Raw genomic sequence first — 22,900 nt, 5'->3', positions numbered from 1 at the left:
TCTGTAATAGTGAATACAAGCTGCTTACACGTCTAAAATCTATAAACGGAGAAAGTCAGTCTGTTATTTAATTATTCTTATTCTGTCGGGAAAATATATATTATTTCCTAGTATAAATAAATAAACCGCAGAAAAATTAAAAGATACATATTGCATATTGCATAGATACTGTCCACAAGGAAGTAGTTATCATTTCTACTCCTCGGTGTGATTTTCATTATATTTCTAGATAATATAAGAGTCTGACAAATGCGTGATTTCTCATGAAAGAAAGATTTTGTTCAAAAAGTCTTGAATGTTCCCAGTTTTAAGCTAACAAATCAACGATTTTTCATGCATTACACATGCAGCTTGTACTCAATTTTGCGGCACTTGTATCACTGTTGAATATTCACTGTTATCAGATAATGTTTGTGTTGGTCATGCATTAATTCATGTAATTATGTTAACTATTGTAAATTATGCAATACGTGCAAAAAGGGGAATTTTATTTGACATCACGTTCTTTAGTAATTGTAAGACATTATGAGTTCGTTTGTAAATAGAAGTAATTGATTTTGTAAAAGCCACAAACTGGAATAGTTAAAGAAAAGTTCAAATGTCTGTTTGTAGTCGTAAAAGTTGAAAGATCCGAGTTCAATGTCATTGAAAGTTTAATTAATCTTTTCAGTGGCTATTAACATCGCGAAAGATACTTACACAGTTTTTAAATTTAGAAAACTAATAAGCGAATGTAGTCGTAAATCCGTTTCCATTTTCTCATTCTAACATTTACTGTTTTTAATATCTAGAAACCTCCTCGTAGTAGGCATTTCTATTCGTTTCAGTAGTTTCAACAAAAAAGGGGTTCGTCTTTTTACCGCCGCAAACTTTTTACTACTACTAATAATAATAATGTTCTACCATATGGAATTTTATGTGTATCACTATTACCCAACTATAGAAAACCGGTCTAAAACTGCATTTTTTCGTTAAATATTGTAAAAGCGAGGGTTTTATAAAATTTTATATTTTTGGGTCTCATCAGCGCGCCATAGACGCAGTCTAGATAATGTAGTGACCTAAAGAAAGGGTTTATGTAATATCCAAGTGCATGGCGTGGTTTGTAAAGTACCAATTTATGTATTCTACATCATATTAGACCGGGCTTTCTAAATTTTGTTTGTTTTCCACTAATTAATTAAATATATGAATGGACTGGCACTGCCGTACTCGAAATTAACCCTTGGTGCGCCATAAACGTGCTATTAAAAAATTTTTGCAATCGAATTTTTTTACAATCGCATCGGCATGTTTTCAGGCGTCGAGACGTTGACGATGGTGACGGTTTTATCCGGTAGCAGTAATATTATTCAAAAGCGCATAAATTCGTAACGCTACACCTACTTGATGGCAAAACAGTAATTCGAACGACTGGTGGGAGTAGTCGTTGTTTTTATTGCCGAAAGCTTTTTAAAATTCTTGTGCTCTATTAAAACGTCTAGTACTGCGAGTTTCAGCATTTGACGAGGTTCATTTTCTTTAATGTAGTGCAATAAGCGAATTACTGCATGCCCTAGTCGTGGCCTTTATTACCATTTTACGTCTTGAATTATTGTTCGCATAAATAAATGGGCATTTCGCGATTTTACCCTGACGATTGCTCCATAGAGAATCGCATTTTCAATAACAACATCACGTCCGTCTACTTCGATTTAAATTAATGCGTTCTGTGTGAGTCTTTTTTTTAGGTATCTAGGAAGTCAGATAAGTCAGGACGGAAGGAGTAGTAGGGATATAAAACAGAGAATAGTATAAATATACAATTTTGCAACATTAGTTACAACACAATTATTTTTGTACTCTTGCGGTGATGGTTTTATAAAACAAACTACCAATGTACTACTCTCACTTTAGTCAATTTGGGCCTAATTCGCTATGTTCATAAATAATATCATTTTTTTAATGTATAACTTCTTATTTCTGAAACGTAAAAGTTGGCTAATGGTCAATTAAATACCTCGAATGATTTGTTGGAAGAAATGCACCCTCTTCAATTCTTCAACCATGAAATATTTCCCCTTTAATGCTGCGTCTGAATAATAAATCGTAATAATTCATATTTTCCCCTTCGTGCCATAGTCTCCATAAATTTCAACTTACGCATTGTAATGGTCCTAATATTATTTTCAATTCCTTTCTTGTTCCTCTTAACATTATCCGCAAATAAGTTCATTATTATTGTTCTTTCCATTGCTAATAGTTTTTAAATAGTTAAAATTTATATTTACAAAATTACTTCGTTATTAATTTATTTCGGAAAATATTAATAAAGTTTGATTCTATTTAGTTTTGAAAGAAAGTGAACAGAACTATTTATATTCAATATTTCGAAAAAATACAATATAAGGACTACGATTGGAATTATCCTGCGACGTACATATTTTTTATCACTATGTTTTTACCTGGTTAAGAGAATTACCTTTTTAGCAACTTCTTGTCCCAGTTTTTATTATCTTATCCGGAAGGTCTAGCAATTATCGATGTTTTGAGAAAAAGTGAAATTAGTAAGAAAGAGATAGTAGGTATATCCGCTAGAAGGGTGACTATGTATGTATGTATGTATGTATGTATCTACTGTTGTACGAGGGGATACGGTCCCGCAAAAAGTTAATTGATCTGGCAGTAATTAAGGGAATGATAGGAGAGACAGTAGAACACAAACGAAACTACGACAATAGCATTATGTCCAGCGCCGAACATCGCAAAACCTCGGATTAAATCTGTTGAAGTAGCGAAGCCCGCGCTTAGGTCGACGGCCCTCTATGGCGGCGAACGCCCGCGGGGGCGGAGAGGGTGGTTTGGAACACGGTCGTGTCCGCGGCAGCGGCGGCGATGGTGGTAGCTCTGGTGGCAACTCGCTGCTGAAACCCCAACAGTGTAAAGCGGATTAAATAATGTTACCCTGCTGGACTGATAGTTAAGATAGTTCGATATCGCGGAAGCAGAAGTAATTAACTTATCCTCGACAAATCCTCAACTGTGTCATTAAGGCAGTTTTGATTTGTGACCGAATAACAAAACAGCCCTCTCTTCACCTATTTAACAATTTTTCACTATTTTACTGATCAAATATACTAGTTTTAGGTGGTACTGATTATTATAAGATAGATTTAGAAAAAGCTTTTGACAATATTAAATGAGAGAAGATGAGTTTGTAAGGGATGAGTTACAGAGATAGAAGAATGATAATTAGTTTGTATAAAGAGCAACAGGCAGTTATAGAGCTAGGGCTGCAACGTAGAGAAGTAAATATTTGGAAGGGAGTCGGACAGGGATACACCCTGTCACCGCTACTTTTTAATCGAAGACGCGATCAACATCATTAAAGACAGTACAACTGTAGGGATAGATATACAGGAGCAAAACATTAGTATGCTCAGATTTGCAGATGATATAGCAGTATTAGCATCTAGCAGGGAGGTGTGAAAGATAGCTTTAAATAAAATGGAACCGGTATTAACCAAACTGTATTGTATGAAAATAAGTAAAAGTCAAATAAAAATACTGGTATGCAAGGGAAGAAAAAGTAGGTAAAGAGTTAATATAAAGATAGGAGACGGAAAATTAGAAGAAGTGGCTGATTTTCGGTAGTTAGGAAGTCAGATAAGTCAGGACGGAAGGACTAGTAGGGATATAAAGCAGAGGATAGCGCAGGGTCGAGTCGCCTTGAATAAAAAAATTCACTTCTATGATCGCTAACGATTAATTTATAAATTCAAAAAAAAAAATGTTAAAGGTGAATGTAAAGAGGAGTTTTGAGGATGAACTGTGAGCGCGATCAAAAAAGAAATGTTAGCGTTAGAAATATGGTGTTACAGACGAATGATGAGGATACCGTGGATATAGAAGGTTAGAAATAAACCGAAGAATAGAGGACTCTATGAAAGACAATAAGAAATAGGCGAGATAGGTTGGTAGGACACCTTCTCAGGCATGAAGAGCTAGTCAGAGACATATTGGAAGCAAAACTAAGTGATGATGATTAGTACATCCTGCAGAACAAGTAATACGGAATCAAAAATAGGTACATGGGTTGTTGTTCTGGAATTTTATGACAAACATTGACAGTATGTAAATTGTAAAAACAGTAATATAACCCGATTTTACTGTAGTAAAATGTAATAGCCGCGTTTGTATGAGTAAAACTTTGTATCATAATAAAGAATACTTTTCATCAGGATCAAAGGGAGCGCCTCATGCTGCTTCTTAACAACAATAAAATGAAACTATCTACACAACATGTTATGGGTTTTCTGACGTATTGCTCGGGCAATTTACACGAAATGGGTTGAACGTTATGGTAGGTATGTTGATGCAGTATACACGGAACATGTTTAGCGATTTATGAGAAACTATTTCCCGTTCAGTCTACCAATTAAAAGAGCTTTGTTCTCTAGGGTAGTGTTGCCGCGTTTCCTTCAACGTTTGGAATTTCATCAATTTATCTTAATCCGTCTTAATTTATCGTGTCGACAGGTACCTAATCAAATACTATCAGCGTAGAAGGCACAACTGCCGTCAATTTGCCTAGGAAATAAGGTCAAAGCTATCGAACTGCATTTAAGATTGACTACAGCTTCAAAACTATTTTCCCAATCAGACTTCAGCAGTTTTAAATTGGAATCTGCTGCGGTTACACGATGTACGTAAAGATAAGAAATATTGAGTTGTAATTCCTTAAAGGACACATTTGGGTACATGGAATGTAAAAAAAACTAGAAAGAATAGTACTGAGAAGCATGTCTCCGTATGTTGTTATAAAATTCAAGAGTCACCAAACTAACCCTTCACATTCCCCACTTTCACCTGGTTCCCCGTAGGAAAAATTTCCATTCAATTTCCATTAAAGAAATACCATTAAATTACCACTGATAAAAATTAATGGTAATAAATGGAGAATTGCCAATGCGATTCCCATTCCCGAACTCAATGGGATTCCCATTCCCGAACTCAATGCATTTCCATTGCTGAACTCAATGGAAATTCCATTGCGTTCCGTTGGAACTTCATCAGCATGCCTTTTTCCATAATCCATATTATTTTGTTGAGAATTTGGTTCCTCAGGTACATGAACCAAGGCACGTGCCTGGATGTCTGGCTCTTCATCATTGTGTTTAGATTTTTTTTCACTTGCTTCTGATAAAACTACATCACTCTCACAGATGACTTCGGCCTCCTCTATATTCTGGCATGGTTCAAAATCATCAAACAATGCTTCTAATGTAGGCTTTTTCACTTGTCTAGGGGTTGTTTAATAAAAGGCTCCGGGTAGTTGAATACATATATAATAAACATAATAATGAATATAAACAGCAAACAGCAAAACGAGTAACAAACAGGAACTAAATATATACAACTTATATACAATATTCAATGTATCGCGTCTTCCAAAATACATACGTCTTCGTGTAATCACCATAAATACGTCTTCCGTCTTTTTTGAGCAAAAATGCTCAACGTCTAAATGAAATATACCGTTTTAATCAAACATCTTACTACCTTGCTTGTCTCTCACTCTACTGCCGTGGTGGTCCCTCACGTACCCCCAACATGCACGCATAGGTAAAACTAGATTATTGATTTTCCACCACCTAATTGGCAATATCACTACTCTTGCACCTGGGCAAGCAAAAACTGTATCGAAAAAGGCTAATAGTATATTATATTGTAAATGGAAACAATTATTTTTCCATTTATGCCAAATGGTTTTGAATGGAATTTACAAATTTACCATTGATTCCCATTGAACTTCAATGGAAATTTTTCCCACGGGTCTTATTCTAGTTTGAACTTTTTATTATCATCAGGCATAAAAGATGTGGTAATTATTGTGAAAACAGAAAGTAGGATGCATGTTACTCATCCAGTCGATAGTTCCCGTAAAATTAAACTGGCTATTTGTTACTTAAAGCATAAGACATATCGATTCTGTTTCTGTTATTAATGAATCGCGTCTGATTCTATTCCTCTTTTTGCTCAAGCTTCAACTCGCATTTAAACATACTGCTTATCATTATAACCCTAAAAAATAGAGTGTACCTTCTGTTGTATCCGTTTATTAATTAATGATATTAGGAATGATAGCATTTCCAAAGATGTGCAATTGTACGAAAAAGGATTTTAATGCTACATTTGAAAGTTTGGTTAGTCTGTAAGTTGGCTGTCGTGTTCTGTTTGGTATTTGTCCAGTAAATAAACGGTGGCTAGAACTGGGCGACGATGGCAAAGTTATTTATCAACGAGTTTAATTATGTTGGGCGTTGGGGGAACGATGTTTTGTCATAGCCACTGAACTATCTGAAGCATGGTGGTAGTAGCAGCAGTGCGCGAAAGGGAAGGCGTCGTATCTCTCTTGCATCCATCTCCCGAAGGCGACGACGCCGTGGCGTGTTCCGTGCCGTTTCTGTTCATAATTCTGGCTCGTAATTGCAACCTTAATTGCATTTTAGACGAACAAGAACCGTCTGGATCGACTATCAAAATTTGCAATTCGCAGAGTTTCTTACTGCGACGAGATTTCGTTCCACATGACGTCTTCTTCATTTATGGGCCGCTCACTGCACTGGCAGTAGTTGAGATGATTAAGTTGGCTGTTGAAAACACAACTTGGTACGGATCCAAACGGCGCTTTTCTTTATTATTAGCACGGAACAGTACCGATTTTCAGTTGCCATTCTACCGTAGCGGGCACAACAACTCCCAAAACGCTTTCAGTTCAACCGAAATTATATAATAAAATAATTCGAAGTGGTCTGTATTCTGTCGAAACTGCCAGACGCGGATCGCGATTTCGATCTTTTTGGATCTCATCAGCGCGTCGCAAACAGTTCCGACAGAACACAGACCAACTTTTACCTTCTGCCCTAATAGTGCGTTTTAGAAAATACTGCGAATGGTGCGGTAAACGCCATCTGTAGTACGATGCTACATTTTAGGATTACGTATGCTCCAACAAGGTCCATTTGTATAAATATCTACTTGCTGAAACGAATCCCGGCGTGATAGGCACGTTACTATAATCGAATAACCGAAATATAGATGAAATTTTTATCAATCACTCTAATAAAATCGAAATGCACACAAGAAATTGACCGAAAAAGAAATCAAATTCAAATTCAAAAAATTGTTTGAATACGTATTTATGAATTACTACGTGAAACCTAGAGGAGAAAGGGAGGAGGTCATGGTATGTACTACGGATGGTAACCGAGGGGGGTAAAAATTCGTAAAAAATGGGTCACATAGTATGGGTACGATCCCTTACCTTATTCCTTTATGCTAATTTAAATTCGCTTAGAGTTTAGTGTTGTGTAGGGCGCACCCCTGCACTGTAGCTGTCATTATTAATTTTAATTGCATTTGACTCGCAATAATGAATGAACTTTGACGTTCATTACATCAGCTAAGTGCCGTGCACTTTATTAGTGAGTGACACCTATGTAGGAAAACGCGACCTATTTTCTAATTAACAAAAAGCGATTCGCTGAAATTGTGAAGAGCAATTTCTTTTTTTTTTTTCTCTGTTGTTTTCGTGTCACAACTGCCACGGGGCGGTAGTGAGCAACCGCCGTCGCCGAGGGACGGAAAGGGAGGCAAAGGGACCATGTATTCCATTAAATTTTTGCTCGCGTGGTACGGATGAATAATCCTTCGGGGTGTGACGAATATAGGGCAGAGGGAGTGGTGTGAAAGATAGACAGGCGCCAGAGTGATTGACAAAAACGACGGGTTCGATCCTCTGATATATGAACTGAAATTTATATCTAGTGATGTGAGCGAATCTTAAACCGTTTATTTAATCATAAAAGTAATTAAAGAAGTCTATTTTTTAATTATTTAGTTGTTTTGTGAAGATACTAGACGTTCTCGATGTCTAACTCAATAATTTTGCTCAAAACATCCTAGTTACATTTAATCATGGGCAGTGGCAACTTGTGATGAAACGAGGGGGGTGTTCCGTAAATGTTCAATCACCTAATTTTTAAAGGTTCTTCGTAGAAATATGCTTGTCGTTAACCTTCTGGCTGAAGCTATTGACCGAAAATATCGATAGACCTGTCAAATAATCTTTAGGTTAGAATTAGGTGGGTTAATTGTAGACTTAGAAGGGAGTGGTGCAGTTTCCGAAGGGGTGCGTAGATCTACTTTGAGCGGTCCAGTTAAGTAATATAAATAATATGAAAAGAATTAATTTGGTCCACTATTCAAGACAGTATACAGATACAAATACATCTACGTTAGGTGATGATAATAATAGATCTTTGTAACAAAACAAAACGTTAGTACCCTAGTTCATACCGTAGTTAAATCTGAAAATCTAAATTCATATCGTAATATGAATGAGCAATTAAATTTTACCATCTATTATATTCCAAAGATCATAAAGGAATGTTTTGTGGTTTTGCATATCTATAAATAGATGTATACGAACGAAAAAATAATTCACTTTTTATGATTATCCGTACACTATACTAGTGTTTTTACGTTGTGTCGCGTCGTTAAACTTCCTGTCTATTAGCTTCCCTTAACATTTACTAGATCGTAATTCATTTCATAAAAGTGCTCTCATGATTTCAAAAGAGCTTCTGTATTAGATCGTTATTTTTACAGGCACAAAGGGTACATTATGAACACGAGATGAATATTGATGTCCCATGCACGTATATGTATATAGGTATGTGTCCGTATGTGTGTGTGTGAGTGTGTGGTCTATCAATGGGTTACGTCTTCGTGCACTTCGAACACCAATTTTTTTATGGTAAACAGAGGATTTGTTCTGGTTCATACGATTTATGAAATAAACAGTAGTTCGATTCTTGTTATGTTTTTTATATGTACATAGTACAGTCTTGGTTTTTTTTTATGACTTATTTTATGTAGATACTGTGAAAAAAAGGGTTAATTAGTAGATTGTTTTTTTGATTTTATTGTGGTTAATTACCTATTTGGTCTCGCACAGACTGATATTGTTTTGTTGCTTTTTTGATCTTGGTCAATTAAATCTAGATCTTCATGTTGCTTAAAAATTCAAAGACCAAAACAGCAGGACCTTTGGTCTCGCATAGTCTGGTATTGTTCTCCTTTTTTGATCTTGGTCAATTAAATCTAGATCTTCATCTTGCTTAAAGATGCCAAGACCAAAACAGCAGGACCTTTGGTCTCGTATAGTCTGGTATTCTTCTCCTTTTTTGATCTTGGTCAATTAAATCTAGATCTTCAACTTACTTTACCTTACTTACAGATACCAAGACCAAAATGGGCTGATTTTGGCAATTTATTTTGAAATTCGTAGGCTTTAGTCGATTTTGTAATTGTCTGCTTTCAAAACAGACAACAAATCAACAAATTTTTTGAAACATTCCTACTCATTGTTAGATACAGGATAGTAACAACAACGTCAACAACTACATACAAAGCAACAACAATATCACGATACCTTGGAGTCGTAATTATTAATTTAAACCACCAGTTAGTCATGTTTACGACTTCGCTTGGTCATTATCGTTGTCATCGTAAAGTTAAATTTGATTACGACTAACATTAAAGCGAATATTGAGAGACTAATGTTTTAATGACTGAAGAGCCGGCTTGAGGATATTTAATAGAGTTATATTCTTTTCATCAATGACGAAATAATCACCAGTTCTCTTTCTTTTTTATTGAGAGTGCGAAAATCTTACACTTTTTATCGTTCCCTAAATGAATCTTTCCATAAAGGTATGCATTTGGATAATCCTTTATCAGATTATATTTAGACCACTACAATAGAAAACGTCTCAGGGGCATAAAAGGGGTTAATTATTTATTTGCAAGGATCTTTACAGTCTATTATTGAACCAAACTTACCTTAACTTTATTCTCTTAAGTAGGTATAAATGAAATTTAGGAATATATTTGTATATCAAGTTTTAAAAAACTCCTTTTAGATTTCCTCAAAAATTAAATTAATTACTCTACTTTTCATTCTAGTTTATGATACAAATACATCTACGTTAGGTGATGATAATANCCTCAAAAATTAAATTAATTACTCTACTTTTCATTCTAGTTTATGATAACATCGAATGTTATATTTGTTGCGTTAAGCTATATCTAAATTATGTTGACCTCCCGAACGAAAATATTATGGAACATCACATATAAAGCAACTTTTCAATTAAGTGTGGACGAATGCCATCGTAAACATTTTACAGTTCGTAAAATTTTATGTTTTGGATCCGTAGATCACGTTCTCAACTTAATTCAACTTATTCGAGTTTTACTCTTAAATCTTCGTTATAAATTACATTGTATTTTTGTCTTATTGAGCGGACAATATGACATGCTAGTATTTTTGCCTTTTCGATTTAATTGTATTCTGTTTTATGGGCCGCTTGATGTTCGTTAATAAAACTTTTTCGTTTCAAGTTTTATAACTAGTAAAGACATTTTTAAAGTAGCATAACACCTCAAATTCATGCAAAAAAAAAATAAAAACTACCACTTTTAGTAATATTAAATAATGTTCAAGGTAGTTAAAGGTTGGAAAGTTTCTATTTTTGAATTACCAACATTGTCGTTTCGCCTCTATTTGGCAGCCTTTTTCAAGGTAGGTTCTTTAGTTAAGTAAGAAAATATTCCATAACTAATGAAGCACCCAAATAGAGGCGAAACGTCGGTGTTGATTCTTTAAAAATAAAAACTTTTTAACCCTTAATTGCCTTGAAGTTTATTTAATATTACCCAAACTGAGGGTTGAAATGGAGAGTAGCACTTCTAGTATTTATTCTTTGCTGGGATTCACAATACAAAATATAAAAATATTGCTAGACAGTTCATTAAATATTAAACATTTTTAAGTGAATGAAATTTACAAGTACCTATATCAAGTTATTCTCCAAGTTGTTTATATAAAAGGGGGACATATTGATCCCATTCGGCTTGGTACAAGTTTCCAGCAACAGGATCACCTAAATTGTATTTTTTAGCAAAATTGCGACTTGAAAAATTTTCTCTTCCTTCAGCAGACCTGTTTGTTATTCTTTTCTCGGTAAAGTTCAATTTTCCTGGTTGCTTGTAGAGCAAAAACACGTAACGATGTAAACCAGTTCCGGGTCGAGGACCAGAACCGAGAAATTCGGTTAAAACTTCTCCTTTCGAAATATCATTGCCGGGAATGTTTCCGACTAGCCAATGGTGCCATTCTCTCAGTGTTGGCTCTTTTCGACTTAGATTATCGGGATCCGTCATACAAAGCAAATAATATTCATTTTTATCAGCTTGCCATTTCACAGACGGTTGATCTTTTACTTGTGTAGGAGTTAAAATATTTCCCCCCTGTACCTTAGCACCGGTTGGATATGTTATTTCCAGAACCTTTGCGGGTGCTTTATCAACGACATCGGGTACAACATCGTGTTTCTCAAACGCCTACAATATCGCGCAGAAATTGGCACATTTAATATAAAAAAATAACGATAAATAACTTACCATGCTTTCTAATGCAAACGCTGGTAATGTGTAAGGAAGTATAAATATATTTCAGGAAAAACATACATATATTTGTATAATTTATAACTCACTGCTAATTATGACATGCACTGCAGTTGCTAAGATAATAATGAAAGTGCACTTGCAGTTTATCTTATATATATAGCGAAGTTTCTCCAATTATATTTCGTTTTACATAATCAGACCTACAGCACAGTAATAAACCAAACAAAAACATGTGTTATAAGTAACGTTCGATAATCTATTTTATCTTAAGTATTATATAATACGGGTGGCGTACCATGAGGAGGGGAGGCGTGAAAGGTAACGGGAAACTAATATGACAAATTTACACACATATATTTATTCAAAACACATTGAAATTCCTAGTGGTTTATATTAAATATTAATTTAAAAATTCATTCTCAATTTTTCCCCACTATCAGTTATCTGAAACAACAGCTGTTCGGTGTCGATGTGTTCAATATTTGTATATATTTTTTATAATGTTTTTAGTTTGTATTTATTTTGTATATAACTTCAAATTTTGTGTTACAAACAGCTTTGGGCCTCTTTATTACACCCTTCAGGTAGGTACCAAATATTGGGAAAGTCCGAGTTCCCAACTACGTCACGCCGGACTTTCTCTGGGTACCTGAAGGGTGCATAGCATTGACCAAGGGGTCTGTTTTACTTAGAGGCGTGTCCTATTTTGGTGTGGACTATTTAAGCCCTGGACCAAGATAGAGATTATTATTACAATTCAAATTCAAACAAATTCGAACTAATTTTTATAGATACATAAATAGATTATTAACAATCATTCAAAAATTTTTCACCAAATTGTTTATGTTTGAATGTAAAATGTGCATATTTGAAAAATACGCAGAGATAACCTTTTGGTAGATATGCAATAACGGTGATGATACTGTTCTATTATTAAAAATTAATAAATCGAGATTATAGTTGGAGAGACCAAACAAATTCTCATACAGAATCGAAAAACAAACAAAAATTACTTATCGGTAAAATGGTTGTACCGGTGGAGCACATACCTATTAATAAGTTTATGGGTCGTATTTTCTTCTTGTTGTGGAAAGTAAGTTTTAACTTTTTATATGCTATTGGTATCCGTCAAATGGGAGGAGCCTAAAAACATGGCGCCGATTAGGGAAAATCTATCGTAGTTCCTATAGTGTACCGTGCAATTTCCAAGTTTTTAAATTACGATAAAATGATTGTATTGACACAATATGTGATTGGGCTGACACAAAGCCTCGGAAAGGAAATTTCGTTGAAGGTGAGCGCGTTTTTATTGAGCGGACAATATGACATGCTAGTATTTTTGCCTTTTCGATTTAATTGTATTCTGTTTTATGGGCCGCTTGATGTTCGTTAATAAAACTTTTTCGTTTCAAGTTTTATAACTAGTAAAGACATTTTTAAAGTAGCATAACACCTCAAATTCATGCAAAAAAAAAATAAAAACTACCACTTTTAGTAATATTAAATAATGTTCAAGGTAGTTAAAGGTTGGAAAGTTTCTATTTTTGAATTACCAACATTGTCGTTTCGCCTCTATTTGGCAGCCTTTTTCAAGGTAGGTTCTTTAGTTAAGTAAGAAAATATTCCATAACTAATGAAGCACCCAAATAGAGGCGAAACGTCGGTGTTGATTCTTTAAAAATAAAAACTTTTTAACCCTTAATTGCCTTGAAGTTTATTTAATATTACCCAAACTGAGGGTTGAAATGGAGAGTAGCACTTCTAGTATTTATTCTTTGCTGGGATTCACAATACAAAATATAAAAATATTGCTAGACAGTTCATTAAATATTAAACATTTTTAAGTGAATGAAATTTACAAGTACCTATATCAAGTTATTCTCCAAGTTGTTTATATAAAAGGGGGACATATTGATCCCATTCGGCTTGGTACAAGTTTCCAGCAACAGGATCACCTAAATTGTATTTTTTAGCAAAATTGCGACTTGAAAAATTTTCTCTTCCTTCAGCAGACCTGTTTGTTATTCTTTTCTCGGTAAAGTTCAATTTTCCTGGTTGCTTGTAGAGCAAAAACACGTAACGATGTAAACCAGTTCCGGGTCGAGGACCAGAACCGAGAAATTCGGTTAAAACTTCTCCTTTCGAAATATCATTGCCGGGAATGTTTCCGACTAGCCAATGGTGCCATTCTCTCAGTGTTGGCTCTTTTCGACTTAGATTATCGGGATCCGTCATACAAAGCAAATAATATTCATTTTTATCAGCTTGCCATTTCACAGACGGTTGATCTTTTACTTGTGTAGGAGTTAAAATATTTCCCCCCTGTACCTTAGCACCGGTTGGATATGTTATTTCCAGAACCTTTGCGGGTGCTTTATCAACGACATCGGGTACAACATCGTGTTTCTCAAACGCCTACAATATCGCGCAGAAATTGGCACATTTAATATAAAAAAATAACGATAAATAACTTACCATGCTTTCTAATGCAAACGCTGGTAATGTGTAAGGAAGTATAAATATATTTCAGGAAAAACATACATATATTTGTATAATTTATAACTCACTGCTAATTATGACATGCACTGCAGTTGCTAAGATAATAATGAAAGTGCACTTGCAGTTTATCTTATATATATAGCGAAGTTTCTCCAATTATATTTCGTTTTACATAATCAGACCTACAGCACAGTAATAAACCAAACAAAAACATGTGTTATAAGTAACGTTCGATAATCTATTTTATCTTAAGTATTATATAATACGGGTGGCGTACCATGAGGAGGGGAGGCGTGAAAGGTAACGGGAAACTAATATGACAAATTTACACACATATATTTATTCAAAACACATTGAAATTCCTAGTGGTTTATATTAAATATTAATTTAAAAATTCATTCTCAATTTTTCCCCACTATCAGTTATCTGAAACAACAGCTGTTCGGTGTCGATGTGTTCAATATTTGTATATATTTTTTTATAATGTTTTTAGTTTGTATTTATTTTGTATATAACTTCAAATTTTGTGTTACAAACAGCTTTGGGCCTCTTTATTACACCCTTCAGGTAGGTACCAAATGTTGGGAAAGTCCGAGTTCCCAACTACGTCACGCCGGACTTTCTCTGGGTACCTGAAGGGTGCATAGCATTGACCAAGGGGTCTGTTTTACTTAGAGGCGTGTCCTATTTTGGTGTGGACTATTTAAGCCCTGGACCAAGATAGAGATTATTATTACAATTCAAATTCAAACAAATTCGAACTAATTTTTATAGATACATAAATAGATTATTAACAATCATTCAAAAATTTTTCACCAAATTGTTTATGTTTGAATGTAAAATGTGCATATTTGAAAAATACGCAGAGATAACCTTTTGGTAGATATGCAATAACGGTGATGATACTGTTCTATTATTAAAAATTAATAAATCGAGATTATAGTTGGAGAGACCAAACAAATTCTCATACAGAATCGAAAAACAAACAAAAATTACTTATCGGTAAAATGGTTGTACCGGTGGAGCACATACCTATTAATAAGTTTATGGGTCGTATTTTCTTCTTGTTGTGGAAAGTAAGTTTTAACTTTTTATATGCTATTGGTATCCGTCAAATGGGAGGAGCCTAAAAACATGGCGCCGATTAGGGAAAATCTATCGTAGTTCCTATAGTGTACCGTGCAATTTCCAAGTTTTTAAATTACGATAAAATGATAAGTATTGACACAATATGTGATTGGGCTGACACAAAACCTCGGAAAGGAAATTTTGTTAAAGGTGAGCGTGTTTTTAATGCCAATCACATTATAAAATTCGCAAATAACAAATTCGGTCAAGTTTACTACCTACTTTTTACAAACATGAGATTTAAAAAGTGATTCACGTTATATAATTGGTGAAGTGATTCTGGGTGATTTAAGCAATATCATATCAATGACTTGCACCTGGAAAGCCGATTTAAAAGAACGTTGCAAACACATTATTGCAACTTTGTTGTATTGCAGCAGGTAGGTTCTTAACCTCAAAATACTTGTGTGTTTTATTATTTTAATAAACAATTTACAATTTGCGTGCACAGTTCCTATGTAAATTTTTCCCTCATTCGAGTTATAAATTTAGCCACCAGATGGTGTATGCCCATTTGACGGATCCCAATTTTCATTTCAATTTTTTTTTCTTCGTTTCTAATGGCGTGCCGCATTGGACGAAATCGTTTATTTAACGTGTAGTAGGTATCGTTTGGGAAAAGTGAACCAAAAATAAATTACAGACAATTGGCTTTAGTATTGTACAGCCAAGAAACGATAAATTCAGGCCTATTTCCTGAACCGCTGTTTTCCACTTTTCTTTATGACTGTGATAAAGTTAAATGAGGTTGGAAATACCCTATTACTTGATTGTTCCTGGAATAGATGCCGGGATGTAATTAAAGGTAGAAACCCAGGGCAAATTCGGAAGCTTGTTTAGTTAAACATCGGGATGTAGGCCTATCTCGCAGCCAATCTGAAAAATCTGGCTTTTTTGTTTTGAAAATACTACTGGGGTTGATTATGGAATCTATCTCGTGAAAAAAAAAGAGTAGCACGACAAATCTGACTGTCGATCAGGGTGAACGGTTGAAAACTGCTAGACTTCTTACTCTAAGTCAGCGGTACCCAAATGGTGTTCTGTGGAAGGGTCACAGGGGTTCCGTTTTTTATCCTAATAGAAATTTATTAAATTCTGGAACCATTATGTATTTAATCGTAAGCGAATGTAAAGATAGGAGACGAATGATTAGAAGAAATGGCTGATTTTAGGTATCTAGAAAGTCAAATAAGTCAGGACTGAACGAGTAGTAGGGATATAAAGCAGAGGATAGTGCAGGATCGAATCGCCTTCAATAAAAAGAAGTCACTTCCATGCTCGCGAATGGTTAATTTAGAAATTCGAAAAAGATTGTTAAAGGTGTATGTTTGAAGCACGGCGTTGTACGGGTGCGAAACATGGACAGTGGGAGCGGCGGAAAAGAATAGGTTAGAAGCGTTCGAAATGTGGTGTTACAGGCGAATGATGAGGATACTGTGGATAGAGAAGGTTAGAAATGATGAGGTATTAGAAAGAACAGGAGAACAGAGGACTCCATGGAAGTTAAAAAAAAATAGACAAGATAGGTTGGTAGGACACCTTCTCAGGCATGAAGGTCTAGTCAGAGACATATTAGAGGCAGAAATAGGAGTTAGGAGGAGTAAAGGTAGACCTAGATTAGATTGCTGTTCACAAATAGTTAAGGATGTAGGATGTTCTAGTTTTAAGGAAATGCTCAGGATAGGAAGGAGTGGTGGTGTGTCTTAGGACTGACGAATACCATGTTTTACATGACCAAACCAGTAATAAAAGGGCAAACTTTAATGACATATTTTATATTAGGGACTAGTACCGCTATTGTTGTGAAAGAAAGATACCTAGATGCCAGATAGGAGGATAGGACATTTCCGCCAAAGAAGAGTCTGTGAGAAAGGGTTACGTAGAAAAGGAAAATTGAGAACCACTGCTCTAGGTCACAAGTAAATGTAAATAAACACATAAAGGATAAATGATGATTGAAGAACATCGATAGATATTTAAACCGTCCTGTTCTTTGTAAACTTTTACCATAGTTAAAATAGGCAATTGATTTTTCCAGGGTGGCGGTCAAAAACGAAACGTTACATTAGTTGTACAGTTCTTGAGCGTTATCCTGAAAAAAATAATTAAACAATAAATTACGTCCAGAATCTTGTATTATCAGCTATCCCAGTCACACTGATCTTATCTACAAGGCAAAAATGCTTTTTTTTACTGTTTTCTTTCGGTAATATCTTTTAAGTCGGATGAATTCTACAAAATCCTAATTTTTATAACGTTAAATCGAACGTCTTTACGAATACATTCACCTTCACTAAAATAGCTCCGGATCTCCATCTCGAATACGTAGTTCCGTTAAATTTAAATGAGTTGTGGATTCTTTAATGCTCCAAATTATTATAATTAACAAGGTATACGTACATATATTAGAGAACGTTCGTTTTAAATGCGAGTTTTCATCATCGTCGATGCGTTACTGTTCCTGACAGTTGGTTTTGTTATCGCGGTTGTGCCTGGTCCTCGGTCTCTTCATCACGACCGGTAATAATAACATGGAGGTTGTTTAAATTTCAGTTTGTTAATTAATTAACTACAAACATGGCGTACGTTCGCACAATCCGAACTGAAATTCGTTTTGCACTGTGTGCGGTAGATCTAAACTTAGTGAATAAATCGAACGAATTCAACAGCCACTTGCAGCACATTCAACTTTTAATTGACGCTGTTGAAGGGGTAGAAAACGGCGGTGGGAGTTGAAAACGGGTATGGCAGGGGGAGAAGTATAGCTATATCGAAACACATGGCGCAATCCAGTCACCCGGTTGATACGGATGACAAAAGATGCACTCAAAAAAAAAAAAAAGAATCCATATATCAACTAAACACTGCCAACTAGATGTACGTTTCTGCAAGTTTCAGAACTAATAACGGCGACATATGCAGTTGGCCGTTTAAAAAAGTTTTGAATGGAACCAAAGACCTTTCGGCTTTTAAATTAGCAAACAGTCAACTGAAAAGCTATGCCACAGTGAAAAATAGAGTCGTCATATGCAAGAGTTCAAAAATCTTTTTGTGGTTTCGATATGCATTCGCTCCTCATTAATTAAATTGAATTTAATCATTTGAATACTCGATGCTGCGAATTCTTTACTCAATTATAAACAACTAGCATACTGCTTGCAGGATAGTACCTATAATTTTATATACAGAAGTTGATCCGGAAATCGGATTTGACCGACAACAATCCTAAACTGATTCATTCTTCGGATTATTTTGGCTTAAACAAATGAGTTTATCGTGAAATCGGAACGGTAACATGTTCGGAAGAAACCAGTTTATACTAGGCTAAACTGGTTCATCCAGTTGCTCTTCGGATAATCGAGTTTATCCTGAAATCTGGTTTGGCCGGTTTATTTTATTGCACTAAAGTGCAGTGGTTTAAGCTGCTTTAGATCCTTGCGAGCGCGACATTGGCTTCTTATAAAAGAAGAAATGGACAATAGAATTTTAGAGCAAAGTTATGGGCAGTGACTAGGATAAAACGGTATAAAATGCAGAAATGAATAACTTAATTTTTAATTTCCTTAATCTGGATGCAGTTTTCGTCGTAACTCCGAGGATTAAAATTACCATATTTCTATGAACGAGTTTGTTAAACCTTTTATGCGCTTTTCTAGGTATTAAGTGCAAAATTTTACGTTTGTAAAGCCCGAGAGAATTACTTTCCAGTCAGTTTACTGTGCTCTGAAGATGCTTCGGAAAATTACAAGAAGTTAGTTCTCGTACTAATGAGATTATGCCTCTTGTACCACAGGCCCTTTCCGTGCCGATTTTAAGTGAAACTTTGGCATCGACGGCGACGCGACGCGGAAAATTGGATTAGCAGGTGTTATTTCGTTTTACAACTCACCGTTTCGTTAGCAACACCAGCAACGCAACCAGAAATTCCAGGTACAGAATTCTGAGAGGTAAAATCTAAATATTCTTACATCAAAAAGAGAGACATTAGGAAAGACTCTATCTATTCATTTCGCATTTTTTATTATCCGCGATTTCGTCTGCTTGAAATTACTTTAAGTATCGTAACTAATATTATGAATGCGAATATTTGTTTGTTTGTCTGCTTTTCACTCCTTAACTAATCAATCGATCATCATGAAATTTTGTAGACACATTTTCAGGGGTACATTAAAGGACATAGGGTACCTTTTATTCAGAAAAAAAAATGCTATTCCCGAGGGATAGAAAAATTAGTTTTATGTGGTGGTCGATGATCATTGACACCTATCATCAACGCGAGCGAATAAGCCGCGGGTAAAATTTAGTTTATAATAAATATAATTATTTTTATAAAAATATGTAATTAAAAAGAGTGGATATACCTATGTTCTTACGCACGCGTGAATCGTGAGGATCCTGTACAACTAAAATGAAACTTTTTGGCTAATTAATTTTTTTTTTTTAATCCTCCAAAAGGGTTGACGTTCATATTTAATTTTGTTTGTTTGTTTTTGATCAAAATATATTTCCACTCACGTAGGTAGGTACCTATACATGCATAATTCATTTTAGACGAGCTGACCTTTGCGTTGTTATTATTCGAGTCGGGAACGCACTTCATAATCATTGACGCTATCCCGTAGGAGGCGATAATTTACAATTAATTTGTAATTGCTAATTTCTCTGCGGACTGAAGTTGATAATTATTCGAAACATGCAGTTTGTATTCGCGACCCAGTTATGTTTGTGTGCTTGTGTATATGTACAAGCGTGTGTGTGTGTGTTATGTTCGAATTTCAGCATATGATGCAAACTCTGTTTCACTGTTACAATGTTGCGGTATGTTATGTTCCAAAACCGGGGAAATTTATTTATGAAATTCCTTTAGGAAGTATCTCCGAACCAGCTTAACTTGGCCAGGTATGGAACAAACATGTTACAAATACATACATATATACATATATATATATATATATATATCGGATATACCATACATATGAATGAGGGTTAATAATGTTCATACAATGTATAAATATCTTCCCGAAGTGAGTTAGTTTTAATATGAAATATTCTCAATTTTTTATCCACTACACACTACCTCAAATTAATGAGGAAAAATTGTTGCTGTTGTCAAACCCCCGCCGGGAATCGAACCCGTGCTCTTTGGCTTTACGCGCCAATGCTTTGACCACCAAGCTACGAGAGATGACAACAGCAACAACGACAAACCGTACTATTAGTCACAGATCCGTCGAACTAATGTAACTATATACTGAATATAAATATACATACAATTTCTCCTCTTTAATTTGAGGTAGTGTGTAGTGGGTAAACAATTGAGAATATTTCATGTTAATAATGTTCATTGTTTCTGTTTCGTATGAAAGCTACTTAGTAACTACTTTTCTGCCTTTTTATACACCTTCAAGAAACAAGGTCATTAATATGCGAAAAATGAAAAGTAGAAATCAGCATATTCAACAAAGTCTATTTACCTTGATGAAAATCTACTTTCTGAACTGAATCCATGTAATAGGTACACAACAAAATTGAACAACAAAAGGATCAAATCAAAGAGTAGAAGAAAAATTAAAATTCCTTACCTTATTCACTGTAAACAGATCGTCACCATCCAGTGGAAAATGTTCTGGATTATAAAAATTGCTGTACTAACGTAAATAAAGTGGTCTAAATTAGTTTAGGTGGGTTAGTTGATTAACCAAAGCAGAAGAGGGTGAACCTATTTTGAAAATAATTTGCTTTGCTTAAAATTCGAATTAAGTGTCTTGGTTAATTGGCCCGTGGGTCAGCGAACATTGACGAAGTCCCTCTCTCTCTCTCCATAGGTAATAATTCTTCTGAAAGGCAGCTAGTAGCCCTGTTTACACCCTGAGTTTTCGAGAAAAGGGCCGGCGAAAATGAATCAGAGCGTAATTCAATTTTCCAACTCTGTCGTATGAGAAATTTCACAATAAACTTAGTAGGCCCGTTGATGAAGGTGTAGGTCAGGTTGTTTCACCGGTATCTGTTTAACATAGTAGGCTTTGTTCGCTCAGAGCCAGGCGATAAGTTTTATGTGTATCACGTTCCGTACGTCCCGTTTCATCTCGTTATATAAATGACTCTTTCCTTTTGCACAGCACCCAGGATCACGTTGATGAATAATCTATTTGGGACACGTTCTTGTACGACAATGTCGCTTTAAGTAAATTGGCTTATTTTGTCTAGATCGCATGGCTCCTCCTTAAATTGCCCGTCTTCTACTGGTTGCGTCCTACGTCCACGGAAATAGATGAAATAGCTGTCATCTTACACGCTAAGTGTATCCATCTCGAATGAAGATATTGCTCGCCATTTGTCTAACTTTGGTCGAAGCAAAACACATTTACAACAGAAAATATCACAAATGGCGCGGTAAACGCCATCTGTAGTATGATGCTACATTTTAGAATTACGTATGCTCCAACAAGGTCCATTTAAATATATGGATATCTACTTGCTGAAACGAATCCTAAAATGTAGCATCATACTACAGATGGCGTTTACCGCGCCATTTGTGATATTTTCTTAAACGCGCTGTTAAGATAGCAGGTAAAAGTTGGTCTGTGTTCTGTCGGAGCTGCTTGCGACGCGCTGATGAGATCCAAAAAGATCGAAATCGCGATCCGCGTCTGGCAGTTTCGACAGAATACAGACCACTTCGAATTATTTTATTCGATTATGGTAACGTGCCTATCACGTTGAGGTTAGCTACGCCGGGATTCGTTTCAGCAAGTAGATATCCATATATTTAAATGGACCTTGTTGGAGCATACGTAATCCTAAAATGTAGCAACATACTACAGATGGCGTTTACCGCGCCATTTGTGATATTTTTTAAAACGCGCTGTTAAGACAGCAGGTAAAAAAAGTTGGTCTGTGTTCTGTCGGAGCTGTTTGCGACGCGCTGATGAGATCCAGTTTCGACAGAATACAGAGCACTTCGAATTATTTTATACATATACAACAGTCTATCCCATAAAATAGGTAGCGACAACAAATGGCTTCTTATAAAATCTAATCGTTAGCAACACCACTCATCATCGTAAGGTCGTACTAAGTCCTAAGACTGGTTGGACACGTACCTCCACCTTTCGGATGTTTAATTCCCATTAGCTTACCGAAAAGTGTCCAACATGACTCAGGAACAAAAGGACATGTTCACAACAACATTCACGTCGATGGCGTTGTCTTTTTTTACTATACTCAAGGAAATTAAATATTTCAGTGTTTTACTAATGTTCGTGATGATTTCCATCAAGTAACATGGAAAATTGTGTCATTGCAATCCCGTGAATTATTTTAGTTTAAAGTAGCAATATTTGCCTTTGATTTTGCCCAAAATTAGTAGACATTCATCATTCACAACTGCAGAAGGAAGGGCCGTTGGCATTATAATTGTCTACTTTTATGATGGAAAATAATGTGTGAGTAATGTTTGAGAGTTATCAAAATGTCCCTTAATGGACTCTAAATTCAAGTTTTCGCTACATGGGAAATCGCGGCCCCTCGTTTAATAAAATGTTAAGTCATTGTTACGAGGTTGTTAGGTTTCCGCGGACAGTAAATCCTGTAGGATTTGAGAATTATCGTCCAATTTGAAATTCAGTGCTTCAAGTGTAATTTGCAGTTCGGAGTCGCGTCGCGGAATGTACTATTATAGCTATTACTGCTGTAATGCACCACATAATAAATTCGTGACGTCTCCAAAATGGAGGACATATTTCACTTTGAAGTG

General features: G+C 35.3%; 3 protein-coding genes across 6 annotated transcripts in view; 1 reads left to right on the top strand and 2 right to left on the bottom strand.

Annotated features, from left to right (window-relative positions):
- Positions 1-22,900, top strand: part of LOC108735986 (Krueppel-like factor luna) — a 359,199-nt gene that overhangs the window by 301,014 nt on the left and 35,285 nt on the right. The window lies entirely within an intron of this gene.
- Positions 10,785-11,649, bottom strand: LOC108736315 (phosphatidylethanolamine-binding protein homolog F40A3.3-like). Its single transcript, XM_018468732.2, has 2 exons — positions 11,512-11,649; positions 10,785-11,451 (listed from the first exon to the last, which is right to left on the bottom strand). Exons 1-2 carry the CDS (start codon positions 11,512-11,514, stop codon positions 10,912-10,914), a joined length of 543 nt encoding a protein of 180 aa, XP_018324234.1. The 5' UTR covers positions 11,515-11,649; the 3' UTR covers positions 10,785-10,911.
- On the bottom strand, positions 13,266-14,130 carry LOC108736228 (phosphatidylethanolamine-binding protein homolog F40A3.3-like). The gene is made up of 2 exons (XM_018468615.2): positions 13,993-14,130; positions 13,266-13,932 (listed from the first exon to the last, which is right to left on the bottom strand). Exons 1-2 carry the CDS (start codon positions 13,993-13,995, stop codon positions 13,393-13,395), a joined length of 543 nt encoding a protein of 180 aa, XP_018324117.1. The 5' UTR covers positions 13,996-14,130; the 3' UTR covers positions 13,266-13,392.

This window comes from Agrilus planipennis, unplaced genomic scaffold (assembly GCF_000699045.2).
Source record: "Agrilus planipennis isolate EAB-ADULT unplaced genomic scaffold, Apla_2.0 scaffold2, whole genome shotgun sequence".
NCBI lineage: Eukaryota > Metazoa > Arthropoda > Insecta > Coleoptera > Buprestidae > Agrilus > Agrilus planipennis.
Note: the sequence above shows the minus strand (reverse complement) of the source record. Positions and strands in the feature narration are given on the sequence as shown.